Source organism: Accipiter gentilis, chromosome 18 (genome assembly GCF_929443795.1).
Source record: "Accipiter gentilis chromosome 18, bAccGen1.1, whole genome shotgun sequence".
NCBI classification, from domain to species: domain Eukaryota; kingdom Metazoa; phylum Chordata; class Aves; order Accipitriformes; family Accipitridae; genus Astur; species Astur gentilis.
In genome coordinates this window covers 4399991-4424474 of record NC_064897.1, presented here as the reverse complement: position 1 = coordinate 4424474, position 24484 = coordinate 4399991, and the positions used below count along the sequence as shown (strand labels likewise).

The 24484-nt window shown below is 42.3% G+C and overlaps 1 protein-coding gene across 3 annotated transcripts; it reads right to left on the bottom strand.

Moving 5' to 3' along the window:
- Positions 1-1895: 1895 nt before the first annotated feature.
- On the bottom strand, positions 1896-18877 carry CREBL2 (cAMP responsive element binding protein like 2). 3 transcript variants are annotated; one of them, XR_007508744.1, is made up of 5 exons: positions 18719-18877; positions 8255-8452; positions 6960-7107; positions 3414-3536; positions 1896-2849 (listed from the first exon to the last, which is right to left on the bottom strand). XR_007508744.1 is itself a non-coding variant. In XM_049822387.1 (4 exons), exons 1-4 carry the CDS (start codon positions 18731-18733, stop codon positions 2845-2847), a joined length of 366 nt encoding a protein of 121 aa, XP_049678344.1. In that variant the 5' UTR covers positions 18734-18877; the 3' UTR covers positions 1897-2844. The 3 variants fall into 3 exon arrangements, 2 of the variants coding, with proteins under 2 accessions (XP_049678344.1, XP_049678345.1); XM_049822387.1 differs by lacking the exon at positions 3414-3536 and having other exon boundaries at positions 1897-2849; XM_049822388.1 differs by lacking the exons at positions 1896-2849; positions 3414-3536 and adding an exon at positions 5041-6225.
- Between the last annotated feature and the right edge of the window lie 5607 nt (positions 18878-24484).

Below are 24484 nucleotides of genomic sequence, written 5' to 3'. Positions count from 1 at the left end.
GCCTCTGGGAGAACAGATTTGAGAGGAAACCTGCAGCAGAGAGGAGGTATTGGAACGTGAGAGTAACCCCCAGATACGAAGATAAGTGAAGGAGGAGGGGGAGGAGGTGCGCCGGAGGAGGGGATGCCCCCGCAGCCCGTGGTGAGGCGGCAGGCTGTCGTCCCCCCCAGCCCGTGGAGGGGAGCGGGGGAGCAGAGGCCCCCCAAGATGGCCCGGGCTCCGTGGGAAGGCCCGCGCTGGAGCAGGGGCCGAGTGAGGCGTCCTCCCCCTGAGGAGGAAGGAGCGGCAGAGACACCGTGTGAGGAACCGACCCCGGCCCCGTCCGCTGCGGGGGGAGGAGGGGGAGAGAGGCGGGAACGGGGCTGAGGCGGGAAGGCGGGAGGGCTGGGGGGAAGGTGTTCTCAGGTTGGGTTTTACTTCTCATGATCCTTGGTTTGATTCGATTGGTAGTAAATTAAATTGAGTTTGTTTCTTACCCCAAGTTGAGCCTGTCTTCTGCCCGTGACCATAAGTGGGGAGTGATCCCTCAGTCCTTATCGCGACCCACGAACCTGCCTTTGTAGTTTCCCCTCATGCCGCCGCGGGGGGGGGGGGCGAGCAGGCTGCGTGGTGCTTTGTTACCTGCTTAAACCACGACAATATGTCACCGGAGTAATTAGCTGATCCGAAATCTAGGTGATACCTGCTTCCCCTTTCTCTGAGATTCCAGACAGGATTCGCAGTTTAAACCTCAAAAAACACTATTATTCTGTTTATTCCGATGAAATCTCTTCTGGCTGATGTTCATGAGATAAAGGCCCTTGGGCCAAAATTTTCTGTCTCACAATTGAATTCCTCCCTAGTTCCATAGAGTGTTTCAGGTACATAAACCCAAGCTGAACTTAACCTTTTTGTTTGAAAACACTATCACTGGTGAAAATGCTGGGCAACTTAGAATTTTGCAGAAATACAAGTAATGAAGTAATCCAAACCTCAATGGTTCAGTGAAAGAAGACTTACAACTTTGTGAGTAGCAGAACCACTTGAACACAAGCCCAACATCTACCTACAACTGTGCGACGTTATCCTTGCTGTCTGCTGCCAGCGTTGCCTTTCCCCTGATCATACAGCTAAACAGAGGAACGCTTGAACAAGCTAAAAACCACTCTGGGGTGAGCTGGTATCAGCACTGCTTCCGCTAGGCTATGCAGAGAAACAAGAAGTGGGTCCTGAGCTACAAAGGGTGATGACACTACTAAGAGCTTGCAATGCAGAAGGGGTATTTACACTGATGTTACTGAGAGCTTAAAATGGAGACAGGGTATTCAGTGTGAGTTGGTGGGTGTAGTACAGCACATGTGCAGAGGCAGAGAGGAACCCCTGGTTTTATATAGTCCTCTGGAAAAGGAACCCTTGACAGCTTTTGAAAATAGCTGACAGACCACTTAGGGAAGAAAGAAGATTCACAGAAGACTATTTCTGTAGGGAAAAAGGAATGCATACCAAAAAGTGGGAGATTTCAAAGTACTGCTTAGGGGAAAGAAAAAGCCCAGAAATTCAAAACAGAAAACACTGACCTAGCAACACGGCAGGATCTGTGTTCGATAGGGAATATGAAAGAATTGTTCTTACATCAGCAGGCATTCAGAGCATGCCACATAAGGAGATGATGAAGTTGGAGGACACTGCTGGTATCCCTTTCCACAGGATTATGCAAGCATTGCTGTTGCCTGCACTGTATGTATAACTTTATCAAAATGTATTTTGAAAGTTGTAATGAGAAAGAAGGTATGGAAAAAATCACCTTTCATAGCAGGCTATTTCTATTCACATTGAACACACTGTCTCATGAAAACACACATTTTATAATCCACTTGTAGTCTTTTACTCACAAATTTATTTCATCATGAGAATACCTATCAGCTGCAGCATAGTTAAGAAGGTCACCATTACCCACCCTAATATATAGAGATCATACACAAGAATTGCTTGAAGCAGCAGTTAGTGTTAGGAGCATTGATTAAGCCAGTTGTCAGTTACAGGCAGACACACAAAAAAGCAGGGGTAATCTTGCACTAGTTATGGAAGGAAAACTTCCACCTTCCAAGTGCTTTTTATGGTGGGGAAAAAAGAAACTGAAAGTCAGTTGTTTAGGTTTTTTAATTTTTTTTTTTTAAATGAAGTGTTGCTGAAAATCATTAGCTGAACAAGGACTGCATTTTCTAGTTACAATTTAAAGTAAGATAAAGAAAATACAAATAATGATATAAATAATATCAAGCAGCCTTTGCAGAAATTGCTTAAGGCAATGGCTCTAACTGACACTACATATTCTACTTCTGTATCTACATATACAAATTTGTACATTCCATAAACACAGCATCAGTTGAATTTTAGTCCACTGATGCACTAGTCAGTATGGGATACCTCAGATTTTACTGTGTATTAGAAGCTTCTGTTTTCTCATACAAATTCACACCAGAGTCATACAAGAAATTCAGTTATTGACGTAACTTAGAGAAATTCATGCTCAGTGGCACTAACAGCAGGACACTCACAAGCTGGTGTTTTGCCTTGCTTACCCACAACAGGGATTACTACATCAGATGATACTCTGCCACTCATGCTGTAACTCTTAAGCATAATGAGAAAGACTAGGGTTCTTATTTCAGCTTTTCCTCTGATTTCTCTGCATTTTTAGACTAGTCTGAAACATTTGGTCCTTATATTAATAGTCATTTTATAGCTAATTATAAAGATTATAATTTCTTGGGAAGTAGCAAATGGAGCTATGATGCCAAATCTTCTCCATCTCCTCATGGGATGCCGGGAAGAACTAGATTCATTACTGATGTAGATTAATCCTCACCCTAAAACGTAAAAGGGAAAAAACAGAAAAACAAGTCAGTCACAGGCACTCGCACAAAGGTAGTCAGGTTTGAGCTGTCAAGATAGAGAAAAGCTTTTTGAAATTTATCTAATACATTAAAAAAACCAAACACCTCTGATATAATAGTCTTTTGAAAAGCACTTAATAGAATACCGATTCTTTGACAAACACTTATTATCATCAGATTATGAAAGCAGACTGATTTTTTTTGTTTTTACATATAATTACAAAATGTTCTCAATTAAATGACAAGCCGATTAAATGTATCCACTTCATTTTTCAGGATTCTATGCACAAAGCATATATACCGCATATAAAAAGACAAGACTTATTGCACTTTTTTCTTAGGAAGTTTCCACTTTCTGGTAAATCCTTGGGTTACATTCTCAAAAAGGATTAGTGTAACTGTACAGTGCTTACTCCATTAGCATCGAGTTCAGTCTTACTGCACCTTACTGTAACAGAGTTCTAGCGTTGTTGTAAATGCCAAATACTACAGACAGCATTTTTTAAAGACTGTGGATAGTTTCCAAGAGATACCCACCTTTAGCTGGGCAAATGGTTCTAGCTGACCATTAGATTTCCATGGCAAGTGGGAAAATGAAGCATTTCCAGGCTTATTTCCTTTCTTCAATGTTTGTGAGAGAGAACCAGCTGCACACACTCACTGCAGGAGAAACGGGTGGAATGCTGTACCCATCTTACACAAAGGGAGGATAAGACTAAATCATCCTCCATTATTTAGGGTACTATATAAGACTCCTAGTCAGAGGACCTGGTTGTATTACTTCTAGGAGCCACCTCAACATGGATGAAGACTGTAAGCATTAGAATATCATATGAGCATGAACCACAAACGTTTCTGTTAGTTTTCAAGAGGAACTGCTAAACTGCAAACTCCAAAATAAAGGACTCCCAGAGATCCATCTAAGCTCAGAACAGTTATACCATAGCACGATCTGCCATGTGACAGAAGCCACGAACTTTAAGTAATGATTGTTGCTGGGAATCCTACACTTCATAATCAACTACAGCATCTAGAGCAGGTTGGAAAATTGCAGTTAGAGCCTCTATGTGTCACATGTATTTTAGCTTGCAGGACAAACAAGGAAACCATTTAAAATTACGTAGGCTGTAACATGCCTCCTGTCCCATCTGCATGAAGCACAAAAAACCTGTCAGAACATGGATGCCACTCTTTCTGCCACAGAGCTGGGCCCAGGCTTGCCAAACACAATCCTGTAACTGCTGGCTAAGCCAAGAAGCAGGAGCCACTGCGATGGGGAATAGATGAAAACTGTTGCTCATCACAATGAGAAATTCCAACTCTCCATTTCCTCCATAAAAGAAAACTTCTGAGAAGTTTCTTGTTTGGAATCACAGAAAGTGAAACAAAGGAGTGGAGGGAAGAGAGCAAGTGGGGTATTTCTGGTGAGATCAGAGCTGCGTTCGTCACATTACCTAGTGCTGAGTGAAGCTGTTCTGGTCACACATACCATAACTCCTCTGCATGGTTCCTACATCCCTGATTCAGAAACACACTTAAGTATACACATAACATTTGAAATATATGTTTAATAACAATACATAGTTTGCATTTGAAACTAGAATGTGTAAATCTAATTCTAACTAAAAATAATATATTGCACTTCTGGCATGATCATGTTACAAAATCCAACTGCAAGGTTCACAGAGTATAGTTCTGGACATCTGGCCTAGTTTTTCTTTCCTCCAGAGAATCCAGAAAAAGGAAAGGCAAGCATTCAGCATAGACAAAAATCCCCAAACTTATGGGTTGGCTTTGTTGCTATCTTTCAGCACAAACTGCAGTTCAGAGCTTAAAATACAGAGGGGGCGGACGACAGATGCCTCATATCCTCCCCAACTCTGCTTCAGTGTTACTTAACCTTTCATAATAGTTTTCCATGTCTATGCAACATTTCTAGCAATTGCTAACTAAGTACATGTGTGGAGGGTCTAGAGAATAAACTTAAAACCATGCCTTAAGGATTAACATACAAGTGCTCAGAATGGAATTCTGAAAGCAACTGTGCTGTACACTGAAGTATGGCACTTTGTTATTTTCAGTGCTTTTGACTAATCCTGAATTGAGGTAATGCTACAGACCCAATTAATTCAATAAAAAGAAGGCAACATTCAGTCTAGCAAAGTCATTCATTATAATATTTATTCTATGAAATGAAGAAGAAAACATAAGATTAAAAAATGTTCCATGCATTTCATAAAATACAGAGAAAGACGTTGTCACAAACGAAACAGAGAATAAGCAAGCAAAACCGCCACTGAAGATCCCAAGAGCTCCACTCTCCACATTGCATCATATAAATGCAAAAAGCATATACAGGAGAAAGAGCGGTCTAAGGAAAGCAGCAGGTTATCTGTCAATATCTGGGATGGGTCAATCAGCCTGCAAGACTTTTGCCATCACCTCTCTGATCATAAAACCAAACTGATGCAACTTGTTTTCCTTGCTACCAGTTCTTGGCATTATCTTTAGCTGGGAAACCAGGATAGCACAGCAGTATTCCTATTAAGTTGCCGTCCAGAAATATACTAGGGGCAAAGGGTAGGTAGATACAGAAAGATAGATAGCAGGGCACAGTGGGTGTGATGAGGTGGCAGTTGTTCCACTGCTCAAAGCAAGGTGGAGGGAGATGCTTTGACTACCTTACTGGGAGCGTGGGGGGTGGGAAATGCATCCTGCAAAAGAAGTATGGGCAGAAGCAGGGAATATATCTCGTAGGTCTCTTAAAGAGTCCCAATAACATGAAAGAAATGCTGCATTATAAAAGGATGCCGAGAGCAACATCTTTATTTAGGTTACAAATTACATTACTATAAACCTTCTTACTGAAAGCTTTTGATCCAGTTCCTTCTCCTCAACCTATAGTACTCCATTTGGCTTTAGCAAAGCTCTTGGAAGATCCTCCTCTTGCTTTTATTTTACAGAACCTCTCAGATTCCCACACCAGTTACCAGCCACATAACTACTGACCACAAACCCAGTCTAATTCTGGGCTCTGACACAAAAGCAGCCCCCATCTCTTATTGGGAATGCCCAAAAGCTGCCATAGCTGTATTTGGGGAGGGTGGTGTAGAGAAAGGAAGAACAAGGCTCCGCTTACACAAACACCTATTACCCCAAAAGCCCCACTCCATGCAGGCTTAGGAACACCACAATCAAAGAGTTTCATGTGGGGAGGAGCAAAGAGAAGACAGCGGACTGGGATCCTTCCCCCTGCATCTGGGGATGCATCCACTTCTCTCACAACAGCGTTCTTCTGCTAGCTACCAAGCTATCTCTGCTGCAGTACGGAAGGTTCTGCATTGGCCTCCTGTGAATGATGCACCATGGGGGAAGATTGTTACAGTTACAAATGTGATTTTCATGTTGTTTCTTAAAAACATAAAGCTAGGAATTCTTATTTTTAAAAAATTTACAGCTGAGTGTAATTTAACCTGTAGCACGAAATATTACAAAATTAGAAGATGCGAGATACAGAATTACCCATGCTACACCTTAACTCTGTTCCTTTGCATGTACATATCAGGAATATTACCTTATATCACGTGATCTTTTCACCTTTCAATCCCCAGAAGAACCTTATTTCATTCCCTGGGCAAGCACTAATGAGGCAGAAAGAATACTCCATAGGAGATCCCAAGTCCAGCATTTCTCACTTTTGAGTGCTTGCAGCTAGGATGTTTTCTTGATGGAGTTTTTAAAAATTTAATTATGTTTTATGTGCTCTATTTACCTTGCATTAGGAAAACAGAAAACACTGTAAAAGATTACAGTCTCAGGTCTTCACAGGTCTCCACAGGCCTTGGTGAAACACAAAGATTGAGTCTTCTTTTAAAGTAAATGCCCAGCTTCCTAGCTGGTGTAATTTCTGTGTTGTCCATGTAAACATTACACAGAGTCTTTGTACCACCCACTAAGCTCTTTGCTTCAATCAACTGTTTGTGCCCAAAAGCACATCCTTATGTTTCTTCCCACACCGCAGCCATCCTCCTACACCACAAAAGATGTAACAAAATAGGAATTAATCATAGGCTGGATACTTACAAGGATTGCTGCTGTTTGCTTCTGTCTTCCCAGCCTTGGCAAGTTTGGTTGAGTTCTGCTGTGCTTTGCCTTGCTCCTCTCCAGTTAGCAGGGCTTTTATTTCAGAGGGGATTTTCCCTTGGTCCATCGCCATGCACCACTGCTTGTACTGAAATACGCAAACACATTACGCATTAGCAAACTGCCAGGATCACATTAGCAGACAAAACAGAGCTGTAATCTTTACCTTCCGGTACATTCATTTACAGTTTGAATTTACTGAGTTGAAGCCTCTTACAAAACTGCAGAGCACTAATGAGCTAAGCACGTGTCCATGGTTGCATACCTGGCCTCAGTAAATCCTGTTTCAGTCAATAAACTGCTACTCAGTGGCAGTGCTAGACACAATACTGTAATTATTAAACAACATGGAACACTTTGTGCGTTTTCTCGCTGCTGGCATGCCAGAATACCGTTCCAGTTCATGGCCTATTAAAAACAAATATTTCACATGACTCTGGGGCTGATTGACTATTAAGAGGTCCTTTTTGATTGTGCAAGGCACGGTTACAGCACACGTGCCTTATTCCTAGTTCCCCCATCTTAAATCCATCATTGGGAAACCCTGAAGCACACTGAAAAACCTGTGGTCAGTTGGCTGACTTTCCACCCAACCCTAACCCTATTCAGTTGTGGTGATTAGCCCTGCCTATTCAAAAAAACCTAAGGCGCAGTCAAGGCAATATCCTCAGCTCCAGTGAAATCTCAATGGCATCTCAGTATCACTGAAGAGCTGAATCTGTATTTCCAGATGAAACATTCTCTTCGGTTAATGCAGCTTATTTGGCCAAGACACCCATCTTACATGTGCTGGAACACAGGACAGCTGTGCAACCATCTACACAGAAAGTATGCTGCAAGAACCAACCTCCCCAACAGAGGCAAAGGTCTGTGGGAAGCAATGACACACTGTGGATATATGTTCCCCCTTGATAGTTTAACACATTTCTTTCCACCCTCTACCTCTTTCTACCTCTGTCAGAGGTTTTCCAAAACAAACATTTCAAAGACAACAGACCCGTATGTAACGGCACTTTCTTTACTTGCTTCCAGTTCAAAACCAGCAGATAACTTGTGTCATGAGGTTCATATTCAACACACAAAGTAGGCAAACAGCTGAATGCATCTGTTACTGATGTTTTGATACCTTACGGCAATCCAAATCCCACGCTCAGTCACAGTGATTTCGAGAACAAATGTCCACGAGGACAGGTCCCAAATAATATTGAGGGTTAGGTTAAATGATAGTTTCTTACCATTTCAAGCTCTTCTCTGAGAGCACAGATGGCTCGCTCTCTGCTTGAAACCAGCTCTTCCAGGTACTGGTACCTCAGCTTCTTCCTGGCTCTGCACTCTCTTGCACTCTGACGACTTCTTTCAAGTTTTGCCTTCAAGTCTATTTTGGCTGGTTTACGACCTCGCTTGCCTGGTTTCTTTACCTTGCCTCCAACCACCTGGAAAGGGAGGGTACAGTAAAGATCCTGTTCTGCAAAGGTAATGCTGTATCCATGTCATTCTGCCTACTAGGTGTCTCAAGTAGAAAATATTGCATATACTTTCATTGATTCTGGAGCAACAGAGGAAAGGGGGCTGATGTATGAAGTTTTCAGTGATGGCATCAAAACCAAAAGGGAGGGATATGACTTCATAGTGAAGTCAGTGCTTAAGCAGTCCTATTGTAAACACTACTAATCTGATTTGGAGGAGCTCCACAGAATGGTTGAGGTTGGCAGCGACCTCTGGAGGTCATCTGGTCCAACCCTCCCTGCTCAAGCAGGGCCACCTAGAGCAGCCCAGGACCATGTCCAGATGGCTTTTTAATATCTCCAAGGAGGGAGACTCCACAAGCCCTCTGGGCAACCTCTGCCAGTGCTCAGTCACCCTCACAGTAAAAAAGCGTTTCCTGATGTTCAGATGGGCCCTCCTGTGTTCCAGTTTCTACCCACTGCCTCTGGTCCTTGCACTGGATACCACTGAAGAGAGCCTGTCTCCATCTTCTTTACACCCTCCCCTTCAGGTATTTGTACACACTAATGACATCCCCTGAGCCTTCTCATCTCCAGGCTAGATGGTCCCAGCCTTATCAGCCTTTCATCATAGGAGAAATGCTCCAGTTCCTTCATCATCTTAGTGGCCCTTTGCTGGACTCTCTCCAGTGGCTCCATTTCTCTCTTGTACTGCGGAGCCCAGAACCAGACACAGTACTTCAGATATCTAGGAGGATATCTGGAACATTGAGGAGACAGACATGATAGTCAACTTGTAGTGAAACTGTTTTAATATTACCAAAAACCCCTGTCCTAATACTTGCTAGCCCTAGAAATATTATATTATGGAGTTTAACACTTTAATTTGGAAGAAAAAAATATTTATTTGTATCAATATAATCCAAAACCTAGGTCTGCTGCAATGAAACAACCACAGTTTCAGTCAACTCTAAAGATTAAACTTGTCGGAATTATTCACTAGCTATCTGCGATTCCTCAGTCCCAATTTCTTTCAGAGGAATCTTCTGAGGATTTTTACTGAACAGGGAACTCGGTTACACTGAGTCCTACCTCTGCTGCCTCTATTCCAGTTGTATCTAACCATTCTGGCCATGTTTACCTTCAAAACATCATTACACAGCCTGGAAAATTCTCCTCACACCTCCTCATGCAACCTATCCCAGTGTTAACTCTCCCAGTGCCTAATTTCAATCTCCCTTCCAGAAATGTGACCCCCTAGTTTCTTGTCCTATGGAACGTTGATTTTGCAATCATTTTTCCCTCTTCTTTGTGGCTTCTTTTTAACAGGTCTGAAAGCTTCTCTTGCTACAAATAAAAAAGGGAATAGCTTCCTCAATATTTACTCTATGCTTCCCCACCCAAATATTTCACTCTTAACATGAGAGCACAGCACAAGAAAGTCTTAAGTATGGTCTGAAACTTAGTACACTGGCCATTGGGTAGTATCGCCCTGTAAGCATTACATCAGCCACACACCCCACCTCCCCTCTGAAGTGAGGATTTCTCTTTATTTGCATTCTGACCACACTGTTTAAATGGAGGGGGTGTGGAGAAACACACCTAACAGACACACCTATATACAAGAATTTCACTGCTGGCTGAGGTGTTTCACCATACTGTATACAGACAGGACTTTTTCTAATAGGCAGTGTTCAAAATACCAGAGTTCATTAAAAAAAGGCATTTTACTGTGTGATGCTACAAAATAAGGTGGCTTTGACATTCAAAGAAGTCACTTGTTCTACAAACTCAGCAGGCTGCAATAAAAACAATAACATAATGAATTTATGTGCTAGAATGAAGAAAAAAAAGGATTATACAATAGAGCCTATTCTTTCTTTGGAACGTGAGTCAACAATCACATGCCAACATAATCCTACCCTCTCTACATTGCCTTTCCTAATTTATTCAGGAGTAGCTGCCTAGCATAAGCAAATGGAGGAACAGAAAGTACTTAATGGACATCTAGTGATAATGAAACAAACACAATACATTCAGAAAAGCAAAGAAAACAAAAACCAAGCTCATTTACATTTGAACGGCTGAATACAGTTTTAATAATCCATTCACTCCACCAAGGTGATCTCCTTAAGATCTTCTATTCACCAAAGTAGGATAAAACTAACCCGCCATGGCCAAGGGGCAAAGAAGCTCCAAAGAAAGGAAAGTGACTGTCCCCTTTTGGGCATGACAAGCACGGCTCTGTCCTCTCGTGGAACCACACTCCTATTTATGTGTGGTGTGATTTACACTCCTAGCTCAGCAGGACTTAGAAATACACAGTCTTCCCAGGAGGGGCTGTAGGCACTCACAATTTGTTCTCTATTATTACCTGCACTTGAAAGATTTCTATATATTACATTACACACTACAGCCAAAGTACTTCAGTTCTCAAAGATATCTAGTGCTTGCGGCTTTTCTGTGCCAATGCAAGGTAGTTTAAAGTAAATCTTTGAATTCAAGAGCTAGATAAGGTCTTGTAGAGACATACACTCCAGCTCTCTCAAAAAACCTTTGCCACTCTGAGTTCTGACCCTCTAGAAGAGTTAGCTAGCACTCAAGGCTGGAGTCCCAGCACACCACGTACTGCCCTATGAACAAAAGAGTAACTCGAGTCTTAGTCCTGCACAGGAGCATGTCACAGCCAAGCCCTTTCACCACAACGTCAGGTAGGTGAACAGTTGCTACCACAGTTTCTCACAACGAGCAAGTTAAAGCTACTGGCAAATAGCACCCAACTTTTCCACAGCCAGCATCTTGGGCAGGCACTGGCCATGAAAAGCACTCACAAGCAGCACAGCTTCACAGCAGTTAAATACATCGAACACCACAATCTCACAAAATAATTTCTATTTAAGGACCTGTTATTTTAAAGCATCTTGTGTATGTTTATATGCAACTGGTGCCTTTTTTAAGGTAGGGGTCACATCAACACAAAAAACATACAAAGAACAAGGGAGAGTGGATCTTGACACCAGTTAAGATATCAAGTGAGCTCATACAAACTCTAAGTTTATAGGCCATGTTTTTATGGACAGATGTAGAGATGTGGGCATAAAACAGTTAAAGGCACTTTGTAGTCTGAAAGGAAATTAGACCCTGGTGTAGACTGCTTCACATATTGCAAATGCATGCTGGATCCACTACTATCAATTAACTGCTGTCCCTTTAGTCACTATAGAGCTCTCTACAGATAGGTGTACTAATTGCTGTCTTTCCCCCAAGATCTTTTACCACTGCAGCAGCCCCCCACACAAGCTCTCTTATGGAAGGAAAAAGACTTGAACCTCTTGGATCATCTCTTGCCAATGCTCTAACCACAAGGACTATGAAAATAATGAAAAGCTTCTTTCCTTTTTAACTCTGTCTTTAAACAGTAAAACCCTAACAATCTGCCTTTACATCATCCCCAAAGATTCATACTGATTTCGTGGCTCCTGAACTGGAGTTCACCATACAATTAGGCATCACCCTGCACAGCTAGTTTGGGAAGAGATAATCAAATCCTGCATCCTTACCTGTTTTTCCTCACCAGTATTTAGAAGCTCCTGCCATAACCTTAAGCAACACAGCTGGGGATAAAAAGCCCTGATAAATCCTTTGCCACCATCCCACATTACCATATCTCCCTGGCTTCTAGTCATGTTTGCCTACTCAGTTGCTATGCTGATGTGACAGAAAGAAGACAAAGCAGAAGTGCTAGTTGATGTCGAACATGGCAGCAGACCAAGAAAAAACAAGCAAGCAAACATTTTTTTATTGCCTTTCTATCCCCCCCCCCCCGAATTTATAAAGGGATGTGATCTATTAGCATTCAGCAGTAGGGATTTGGGTTTTTTTCAGGGAGTGATATACAATCAAGACCCAGAACAACATTAATCATAAAATTTGTCATAGAAATATTAATAATGACATGCATTTGTCAGAAGTCTGACCAAAATCCTACTTCAGTTCACTGAGACTTCAGAAAATAGAAAAACGTAACTCCCTCCCTTTTTAATACAGTACTTAGATCACAAGATCATTCTTGCCTGGCGTCAGTGTTCAGGTACAAAATTATTTGACCTGGAATTGGAAATAGCTGCAATTACTTGCCCTGACATAGAAAAAGCCCTCAGATTTCTGGATTTTTTATTAGAGGGATTCAGCAGATCTCTACAGAAGCAGTACCAGATTGCATGATGGAGAGGTCCTACTTAGGAAGGAGATACATACATAACACGGCTACTAGCACTCACACCCCCAAGGAACTGATGGAAGATTTTGATAAAGCTGGCCTCACCATGGCATCTATGGCTTTTGAACAATTTGGCAGATTAAAACACTATCTGAAGCACTGTACAGCACTACAGATCAGCAATGCTGATCTCATTGAGCAGTTCAGCATCTTCCAGCAGCTCTCTGTTCATTCACAGATAAACAAGTAGCTCTTAAGTGCTCCATCAACCAGTACTTGAGATCCAGCTCAAGGAATCGTCTTAAGCAGACTCTTGGTTGCATTAGTGGCTGAAGGTATAGGTCTGCAGAATTTAACTTAGCACAGAGCCGATGATCATCTACAGAATTTATATAAAACTATAAAAATTATTACAAAGAAATAAAACCTAAGCACTGCATTCATTACAGTAGAGGGGGAGGAATCTATTCACGCTTACAAACTTTTTCTCAAAATCAGTAATCAAATGAAGTTAGTCACAAGTCTCCTAATAAAGATGAAGTTATCTGATCTGCTAAGTCACAGCATACCATTCACAGTAGCAGTACACAACCCAGCTAGAAAGTATGCTGGTTATTCCTCCATTGCGTGACATTTTACATGCTTCACACAGATAACTTAGTTAACTTTCACTGGCAGACAAAATGCATTCAATAATGATCCAAAAATGTAAGATATTATTTAGCAAGCAAACACTTTCTAAGTCTTAAGCAGATACGTCAATAGAAATTAATCCTAAAATTCTAATCATACGAAGCGATTAATGTACTAAGAATGTAATCTTTAGCACAGGTGTGTAAAGAAGGCTATCTTTGCCAAAACATCTATTTTGAGAAAGCATAAATATCAAGCTTTCACAAAGTGTTAGGCAGGCATCCACAAGTCAAGATGGGTAAGCATTAAGTTTCAGGGCAGGAATTGCCACTTAAGACTGCGTAGCAATCACCCAGATGCCACCTTACAGGTGAGAGCCCTCCTCTTCCCCCCAGGAAGGACTTAAAGCCTCACGCCTGGAAGCACACCCACCAACATGCCATACGCATTCTCCCAGTTTACACTAAGAGAACCCAGGCATTTCTTTAAACTTATCTCTGTTAGAGCTCTAAACAGGGAACAGGGATGGTCAACTAACACTACTACGTATATCCTCCTAGCCCACTGCAACAGTGAAATAAAACTGTTCTAGCTGTTCTATAGAGTTTAAGCTCATCCATTTTACTCACTCATTGCAAATGTGAGAACGCAGACGCATCATCTGAGCAATGCTGAGCAGCAACTTGTTAAAACATTTGATGATTTGAAATTGCCTGTCTCAAATTATAACCAAAGCTATTTAGGTTTTGTATTTCCAAGCAAGCAGCAATGAGAACACTTTACGTTCGGACCTGACCCTGGGTGGAAGCCTTCTCCAGCACTTTGCAAACCTGCATACTCTGAAAAAACCCTGAAGGATGAAAACATAGTAACCCACCTCCTTAACAACTGAGGTCATTATGAAAAGAGATCCTGTGCTTTGCTCTCCACACTAGCTCTCAGTCCCTGCTGTGGTGTTCAAAGCATTCCTCAGAGTTGATTCCAGGATCGCCTGGGAGATCACCCCTCTCTTTGTGATCCTGGTCACCCACAACAGCGAGGGTCACAGGCAGAGATGTGTGAGAGGACATCTCATGAATGAAGACCCATGAAGTTCTCTATTTTAAGCACAAGATTTCACTTCTGACTTGCTCCCACACTCCCTCCAAGGGACATCTGCATCCCCGTAATGATGACTTCCAGCAAAATTCCCCTTGGGATGACACGTGACTGGGTATTTGATGTTAGGCAGTGGGGAAAACAGCGCAAATCCTGTGCACAGCCTTTTACTGTGGGCCCGCCCCTGCCCTAACACCAAATGCTCCACCAAAATGGAAAGGCTGTACAAACAAACACCAGAGCAAGACATCGACAGATGCTCTATCCGTAAATATAAATGCCCCATATGAACAGTTTATCTGAGTGCTTGCTTTTTCAAACTCAGCTAACACCTGAAAATGCTCTGGCCTTACCTATTTAAAGGCTTTTCTTTCACTTCACACATCGCAAGCTTGTGGAAGTTTAGAAACAGACAGACCTCAAGACCAGCATCCTTGCTCAACGCCCTGGGACCAGCCTGATGGGAAAGCAAACAATCTGAGCTGGAGACCCAGCTTTCAACAGCCACAGCCTCTTTTACAGGTATGAAGGAATTTGCTGCTTCATGTAGAGGACGCAGCAATTTATTTACAAGCAAAAGAAAGCCACAACCAAGAACCAGTCTGTTCAAAGTTGAGAAACCAACTTGGAATTAAAACAAGTGCAAGAGATTGAGATCTACCCTTTTAAAAATCTGAAGAGTGGACTGTTTTATTGTCACCAGAACTGGGTAACAAAGGTTTTCCTAAGCCTGCTTTTTTACCTTCCTTTGTATATCCAACACACATAAGTAGCTGCCCTGAACTAGCAAGGCATTTTAAAAAGCAATTGGGTGCATTTCACTAAATTTTCATTCCCATTTGAAAAAGTAATCAATTACTACATTCCAATGCTAAGATTAAGAATGATGCATTATAATTTTTTTCTTAAATCCCATTTTAAATTAAAAAATACCATTTAAATATAATATTTGTCTCCAAAATGCACTTTTTCTTAAATCTCAATCTACTTATTCATGTTTTGGCTCAGTTCAGCTTATTTCTGAAGAAAAATACATTTAATCTAAACTTTTTGAAAATTAAAGCTATCTTTTCTGTACAGGAAAAGAATATTTCCAATAAAAGAGGGCAATCCCAACCTTTTTTGATGGTGGGGCTGGTTTGGTTTTTGTTTGCTTGTTTTTTATTTCACTGGAATAACAAAAGCGATCTAATGTTGAGAATTTTTTTTATTTCTCATTTCTACCCATAAATTGACAAGTTAATTACTCACATTAAGTATTGCCAGAGTGTTCCCTATAAAAACTTCTACAAGTAATACAAAAGATTCCAGTTAGCTATGTAGAACTGTATTTTAATGGTTACCAACAAGAGTTATTTATCAGCTAACACAAATGTGAAAATTATTTCTTCCCCTAATGCAAACCCCCTGCTTCCCAATGTATATAATAAGTATACAATAAGCTATATGTAGTCTTGTAAACTAACCAAGTAATTTCACCTCTAAAGGCTGAAATCACAGGGACAGAATTTCTCCTTTTTCCTGTGTCTAAATACTTCAGAGATACCAAGCGTTACTTTAACAGAGACTAATAGCCAAGGAACAACTACATAACTAAATTCTTTCCCTTACACAACCAATAGCTCAAACCGCAGCAAGGAGAAGTGAGACCAGTATCTGAACAAGCCCTAGTTTCAGAGCAACTCTGCAGGAAGAAGAACAGGTCACATTTTGGGTTTGGGTGGGGTTTTTTTGTGTGAATAATATAACAACATCCTTTAAGACCGGAACATCAGTTTTCTAGATCTGATGTTCAGATATTCTCTCTCCCCCCCTTTGTTCCTTAGTATTTCCTTCCCATTTTGAGGAATATGTTACAATGAACCATTTTTCTAATGCTCTCTTAAACCAGGTAAGGCTAAATTATAGTGCACTAAGAATTAGTGAAAACATTACAGCCTGCAAGCCCAATCCAAAATTTTTTATGTCATGTAGATGAAGGAAAACACTGAACTTGGATAGATGCAGCTATAGAATGGTTACTTCACTACTAATGTAATTTAGTTATCTCCGTTTTTACAGGGAAATTCCTTTCACAGTCACACTCGTTCAATTCACAGATAAGACTCTCCAATCGGGCAGGCCAACCCTCTCAATAAGGAGGAAAATGTGACTCAGTGGAACTTCTAGAAGATTTCAAGGACATGCTGGCTCAAGCTGTAAGACCACACTGGCTAAAAAATTAAGTATAAATAGTGCTCACCTCACCCCAACACAGCAACATGCAATGGGAAAATCCCTCCCAAGAGAAATGGGATCTCTTGATGGGAGCTACCAAACCCTTAGGGCAACCTGCAGCCTCATGAACTTGTTCTGAGAGGAACCACAGCCCTTCAAAACAACTACAGCAAAGTCTTTCAAAGCAGCAGGCACTTACTGACTAGTATCAGCTGTTTTCAGTATAAGATATGAGGCTCCAGTATCGCCCAAGATTATTACCTAATGAAAAACCTGCTGAGGTAACAAAGATTTTCAAAGTTTTCCTTAGGTACAGTCACACCCAGCAGTTCTAGGCAGGACCCTTTTCAATGCCACTGTCTTTGCAAGTATCTCAGCAGTAAGTTTTAAATAAAAACATCATACTAGGAAACTGTAGTTGAGACTAAAGATAGGAAGGGTAAATACTCCACTCTGCATTTTTTTTTGTTCACTCAACATCAATTTTTCTAAGGAAAAAAAGAGCAAAGTCTTGTATTATTGATTGGGTGAAAAGATTTAGTTTATTTAGTAAATGCATCCAAAATGTTTAAAAAAAAAAAAAAGAAAAAGGCAGATTATCAGGACTTCATGAGACACGACAATAGATCAAAAATTGGCTTTTAAATAAAAAAATCTGGAAGTCATCTGTTACAAATAAGTTAATTTTGATACAGGAGAAATGCAATGTTCTTAACAGAAATAAAAATCAGCTAATACTCATGAACTACGTATGCCCCAGAACTAAATCTTCTGGATCTTCTAAACTGCTGCCCTGATGACATAAACATTCATGCAGTTCTCACAGCTGTGATCATTTGGTTGACTTCAGTGATGCAGATTCCCCCCACCTTCCTTTGCAGCTTTCAGACAAAGGCCTCAATAAAACCAAATAGTATACACATTAAATTGGCAAACAGTCATGAAACTTTTATATACTTATGATCCATTCTGGGGATCCTATATACAAATTATTGATCACTTCTAAGTTTCCCAGATTCATTCCCTAAGAAATTACATCAGTATTTTCTTCCCCTTTGAATTAAGGCAGATCAGCACAGGCAGTGCAATTTCGTTTTAATAAAATTTTAATAAAAATTAAGTGGGAAGAAAACCAGATAGCTTGAGAACACATAAGGTACCACAGGCATGTGACTACCATATGACCAGTTTTAATACTCAAGCCAAGCTCAGAATTTATTACAAGTCAGAAGACAGCTGCCTCACAGCCTACCTCAAGTGTGGTTTCACCTAGCTCGCTCCTGGGGACTTAACCTACGTCTGGCACAAAACCCAGGCTACTACCGCAACCACCACTCCGGTGAGCTGGAATACCCAAACTCAACCGGGAGTTTCAGTTGTGAAACGCTGCACTGAGCGGCCACAGCAATTATCTTCTCAGTCCTCAGGCTGGCCGTGCAGGTGCTGCTTTAGGTGCAGCCCGGTGCAAGCAGGCATAAGAGGCGTTCCTTATGCATCTTCCAATGTTTCGCTCTGCTTAAATGGAAGCCCTGGGCCTTCAGGGATGCCCCGGGCCTTCAGGGATGCCCCTGTGCTGTTCTCATAACAAGAAGCAGGCAGAGTCGAAGCACCAGCGCCCATCACAAGGCTGCAACCCAAGCTCCTACCCTAGTACCTCACCATTTGTCCGCCATCGCTCTTTATCCAAGAAATTCCGGGTGCTACAGGCACACGACCCACCACACCAGATCAGACCCCTGATCCGTATCCAGCCTTTGGCCCGCGCCCGGAGCTTTAAGGAAAACCCAGAAGCGGCCTGCAAGCGCTGTGCTCCGCTGCCTGCGGCAAGGGAGGAGAAGGAAGGGGACGAACCCCCCTTCCTGCGGCAGCGACCAGAGGCCTTCAAGAGAAGATGCCACAGAAGTTGACCTCAAGAGCCTTCAGCGGGAGCACTCGCCTCACTCGCGGTTCCCTGCCTATTAACCGCCATGAGGCTTTGCGGGGGTTTACACCGCACACCGGCACACCGCCTGCACCTGCAGCCCGGCGGCCTCCCCTCAGCTCCAAACGGGCCCCAGCCCCCGGGCGGGCCCCGCAAGACCTCTTACCTTGCTGTCATCCATGTGTGCCGCCAGCCCCGGCCCCGCAGCCCCTGGACGGGGAGCTCACCGAAGCCGCCCGCCCCGGCGGACACCGGCACTCACCGCCCCCCAGCGCGGCCCGGGGCCGCCGCCATGGCCCGCCGCCCTGTTTGTTTACAGCCGCCCGCCCCGCCCCGCGCTGGGCGGGCGGGGGAGCGGCGGCGGAGCGGTGCGCGCTGGGAAAAGTAGTCTTGCCCGGCCCCGCCGCCATTGGCCGCTGCCGAGGTGGAGGGGCGGGAAGAACTACATCTCCCAGCAGGCCCCGCAGGGGTGAGGCGGGGAGAGACGCGGCGATTGGCTCCCCTCCGGGAGGGAGAACTACATTTCCCAGAAGGCGCCGGGGGCCTGCGCGCCTCGCCGCGGGTGGGCTGCTCGCCGTCCCTCCCTCCCTCCTTCCCGCCGGCTGAGGCGGGCGGCTGCCTCAGCGCCGGCGGCCGCCCTGAGGTACCTGGTGCCGCCGCCAGTCCTCACCTGTGTGCCGTCCTCCGCCGGTTCTGGCTCTCGCACTGCCTCCCTCGAGCGATGAGCAGTAATTTTGACCCCAATCTTTCCTGCCGCTGACGGGACCACCGCCAGTGCCACCGCCTCCGCCATGTCCAAGCTAGCCGGCCTGCCTGCCTGACTGACTGCAGCCCTGCCCCGCCGCAGCCTCTGGTGATAGCTGCAGAGAGACGTTAAAGGTTCTAGCTGAGCAGCTGTATAATGGCGCGACCACTAAAAACCAAACCAACCGATTAAGTGTTCTGCTACCATTTGCCTTGCTTTGCCCTTCAGGTTCCTGAAACCGAGTCTTCCTGGTCGCTTGGACGCTGCCTGGTGTACAGGGACTGAGATGCCAAGCCACCCCGAGTCCGAAGAAGCAGTCCTTTTGAGAATTATCCTTTGAGAGTACCGTGTTTCCTCTCCTTTTCATGTTGACGTACCAGAAAAGGTTAATGTTGAATGCTTTTGATGCAAAGCCAAGCCACACGTGTGTGCCCTCTCCCCCCAGGTCCTTGGAAATTAGGCCACTGCTTGCTCAAAAGACGCGTGTACCCCAGCGAACAACGCTGTAAACACGGTCCGTGTTTCAAGTTTGCAGTGAAACCTGAAGCTAGGCATGTTTCATGTTGCTGCATGTTTCTTTTTATTCATGCACCTCTATTCACAACAGTTTCCCATGACTTAATCTCTCTTACATGCAATTGTTAGGGCTAAAGGCTTTGTCATGGGATTTTCCCCCTGAATCACAGACCTTCCTTTTGGAGGGATGTGCTTTCTGGATGGCAGAGACAAAGCACTTTTTATAAGGTTTTTTTCCCCTATAAGCTTATATGCTTTTCAGTTGTCAAAGACAAGGCTGTTTGCACACTGCTTCCTATTTGCCTGTCCGAAACAGTTGTATCATTTCTTGCGACTGTGCCCCTGAAATAAAAAAAGAAATATATTAAAAAGCGGGAATGATCAGTATGTTAGGCAACAGGCATCAGCTAATAAAGTGGAAAGAATAGCTTGCTATGAGCTTGCCTAGGTTGTCTCCTGTGATACCCTCCCCCATCTTTGCCTTCAAATTCTTGAAGAAGGTGGTGAGATGCCTTGTACCACCTTTGGCTCTATCCTGGGGCCATAAAGCTGGCTTTAAAAGCCAGTTGGGGGTTTCCCTGGTGAAGGGAAATATTGAGTGGCAAAGAGCCAACATAGCTCACTTAGGCAACCCTCTGTTGCAACATGAGTGGAGGAAGGAGATTAGACAGAGCCCTGATACTGATTCAGAAAGGCCAGAATCCTTTTAACCAGCAAATTTGAGTTACAGCTGCATCTTTTCCTTCCACTAGATTACCCCACACTACCCATTCTGCTTTATATCACTTAAGAAGCAGAACTCTCAGCTTCTGACCAGGATAAGCACAAGTTCCCTGCCCAAACACTTAAGATCTTCCATATTTTAGCATGGAACAAACAACTCAAAATATGCATTTCAGTCTGCTTTTCCACTATGGCTATGCTGTCCTCTTGGATGAATACAAACATGCAAATTTAACAGGAATCTGTCAGAAAGAACAGTTGTAAATGGAACTGAGTATTATATATATGCACATATATATAGCGCATAAGGTTCTAATGTTTTAAACTGATTTTGACAGCTAGAGGAAAGTACTTTACAGAGCAAATAGTGAACTCTTGGAGTTTAACTGCCACAGGACACTGTAAGGCAGAGTTCAGCTCGTTCAAAAAAAGGATTAGACAGATTTATATTTCATAAAGAGGTACTAAAGGGATGTATTCTCCACCATCCCTAATCTAACAGTTTGGTATACTGGGGATGTATGAGAGGAGCAGAGCACAGAAAAAGACCAAGTTCACATATTCTCCATAAAAAGCATTTCCTCCTGCCACTCCCAGAGACAGAATACTCAACTAAATGGAACCATAGTCTGACCCCGTGGGGCTTTTTTTTTTTTTTTTTTCCATGTTGTCTAACAGGTCACCATTTTGACCCCCAAAGACTCACAAGTGAATTAGGATTTTTAAGTAAAACTTCTTTCGTTAAAGTAAAGGCAAATGGTCTGTGTACTAGACCAACTCATCCTCACTAACTGCAGGTTACTGTTTTTCCTAGTAAGTGATCATTCCTAAGCGATTCTCTGAGACATCCTAATGATTTTATTGCTAAACCATAGTGATGCACACCAAGGAAACACTGCCTTGTATTAAACCCAATGTCACAAATCGTCTTACTCAATAACTGTTGGCAGTTCCTTGCTCAAATGAATTATATTTATTAAAAGAAGGGTTGTGCTTCTGAGATCCAGAGAGACTTTGAGGTATATAAATAAACTGAGTTCAGTGATCAGGCAATAGTTTAAAAATCATTGCTTATGTCAGTGTGACTAAAAAAGAGATAATAGCTCAGGGGGTGATTTTGCACCGTGTGCTTGTATTTGCAGTGATGTCAACACATCCCAAAGAGGTGTTTATTCTCTCTTTCTAGAACTGCAAATTTTTTAATTTGTGCAAATGGAAATCTGTTCCTCTGAAAGCCTGCCTGAGATAAGAATAAATCTTGCAACCTGTTGGCATCAATACTCAGCATTTTGCTGAAATTGCTCCACTGTCCATTTGTGGAGTCTTTGCAGATTCAGAGCCTTTGAGATCAGTTCATTCATGGATGGGAAAACAAGGATGCAGTTAAGATATTTTCTTGGGTTTTTTTCCAAACGTACCAAAATGCCAATTGCTTTAATAGAGATGCTAACTCAATTGCCATGAGGGAAAGATTGTGCGAGGACAGCCTGTCTTTCAATCCCTTGGGGTTTTTTTGTAGAACCAATAAAGGAATTGCATTTTCCTATACCCTTTAATCTGATACCCAAGAAACATTTCTGGAAATACAAGAAGAAACTCTCTGTCTTTCAGTTTTTAGACTCTGTTGATACTGAGACAGAGAACACCCTCAATTTGTCATTTATATCCATCAGTTAATTTATTTGTCACTGGGGAGTGACAAAATATGTTTATTTACATAATATTCTATATCTTATTGTCGCTTTTATAACTATGATAAAAGTATACCGGTTTGGGTTGGGTTTTTTTTTTACATTAGAGAAATAAGCTAGATATGCTAAAGCTCTGAAAGACCTGGTAAACACAGGGACAGCACATGTTCACAAGTACAGTGATTGATCACCTTGTTGGTAGCATTAAAAGAAAATTCTATTTAAAATAAAAGCTCTTTGAAAGCTGATTTTTAAAATCTAATCAGTGTTTGAACAAAGCATAGCACATTGGGAGCCTGATCAGTGACTACTTGCTATACACTGTATAATTAAATGTTGATAAGGATTTTGCTCTCATATTTGCTAAATGTTCTACTTTGTGACAAGATGAGTGCCTTCTGTAGTTACAAATGCTTGAAGTGACATCTACAAGGGGAGTTCTTCCTGTTTAGCTATTGCACATTAACTTCTCAAGTAAAATGGACTCAAAATAAGTTCATTTGGAATAATCAGCTGTTGTCCTGTGCATACACAGACAGAGAAAAGTTACAGCTTTATCTAGTCAAACTAACTTTCCCATGGAAGCAAAATCTTGAAACAGTGCTCATGAAGCTTTTATATTGCTGAAGGGATAGACTATTTGTGAATTAAAATATTGCATGAAAATGCCCATGCTGCAGTTGGAAAGGAGCTACTTCATATTTTGTAGCTAGTAGAAGGCAGAAAAAAAAGTCAGATGCTCCTATACTTCATGCATGTGATTGATAGTTCCAAATAAGATGAGAAGAAAACTAGAAATGGTTCAAAAAGGGATTTGAATAACATGGATTTCATGCAGAATTTAAACTAAATATAAAAAACTGAGAACCAAAGAGCAAGACAAACAAATCACTGATTAAGAAGATGACGAAGAGTGGGTTAAAGTTCAATGCGGTGCGCAAGTGAATAAAATTTAATCTTGTTCTGAAACAACAAACAAACAGAGCAGCAAAATATGCCACATTCAGGAATGTGACAGCCATGTTGTATCTGGCACTTGAACAACAGAGAATTATTGCTGATGATATGGTAATTGCAGAGGTACAGAAAAAAGTGGGTGGATCATGTGAAATTCATGAAATATTTGAGGTGAACTTACAGCAGGATTAGTCTTTTTCTTTTAATTGTGTACATTGATCTCTATCTGCAACTGGTTTAGTAAAAAAGCATATTGTTCATACTCAAGAGGTTTAAAAATCCACTTCAGCTCAGTGTCATTTTTTGTTCTTAAGATATTTTGCAACATGCTCCTCCCCTTTGGCCTACGCAAACAAATATGCCTGCATATGCATACCTACTAGAGCCAGCCAAAAACTGCTGCCTGTAGCTGGCCGTTCTGGTAAGAGTATTTCTGGTTGCTTTCCACAACACTTAAAATAATTTTAAACAGTTGTGTCCAGACCCAGATTCTGTGGCATGGACTGTGCTCACAACCAAAACATTTACTAATCTAAGTCTGATAACTGTTGTCTTGCTCAAGGGCACAAACAAGGTTTCTGCATAGCTTGAGCACAAAATGAAGGACTCGTATGGCAAGCTGGATCTGCATTGTAACTGAGTCAGAGGACTTCCATGATGACCTTGACTACTTTCAGAAATGTCATTGTGTTTCACGTGAAGGGTCAGGTCATCGAATACAGTACTTTGCCCTGGTCTGCACTGCTCACTCCATCTTAAGTAAGTCAGCATCATATCAGCTAACTTGTGTGTCGCAACTTTGTTTAAGCATATTGGATTTCTGAGTATTGTTGTAACTGCTGATGAGCCTTGTATTTGCGTTTAACAGGATTTGTATTTAATGAGACTGCTCATGTGAACAAAAGTGACTTATGGGATCAAAGGCTGCACCATGAAAAGTGTTCTATTAACTGGATGTAAAACAAGAACACACTCCTGGACAACACAAACTTGTTTGCAGGGCTATTTCAAGGCAACAGGCAAAACAAGCAGCAGGTTATTGGGAGCTGGCAGGCTGCCTGCCTTGCCCATCCATACAGGGGAAATAAAAATGTGCTGTTTCAGAAAGATACAGAACAAAGCACAGACATCCTTAACCTGTCATCAGGTCCCCTCTCCCTGGCTCTCAAAATCTTCCTGACATGTCCCTGAGCTCCCACTCCACCAATATCTCCTGAAAAAACCACCAAGCTTCCTCTTCCCTTACCTACATTGCCTCTCCTGCCCTTCCCCTCGGCCAACGACCTGCTCCAATTCTCTG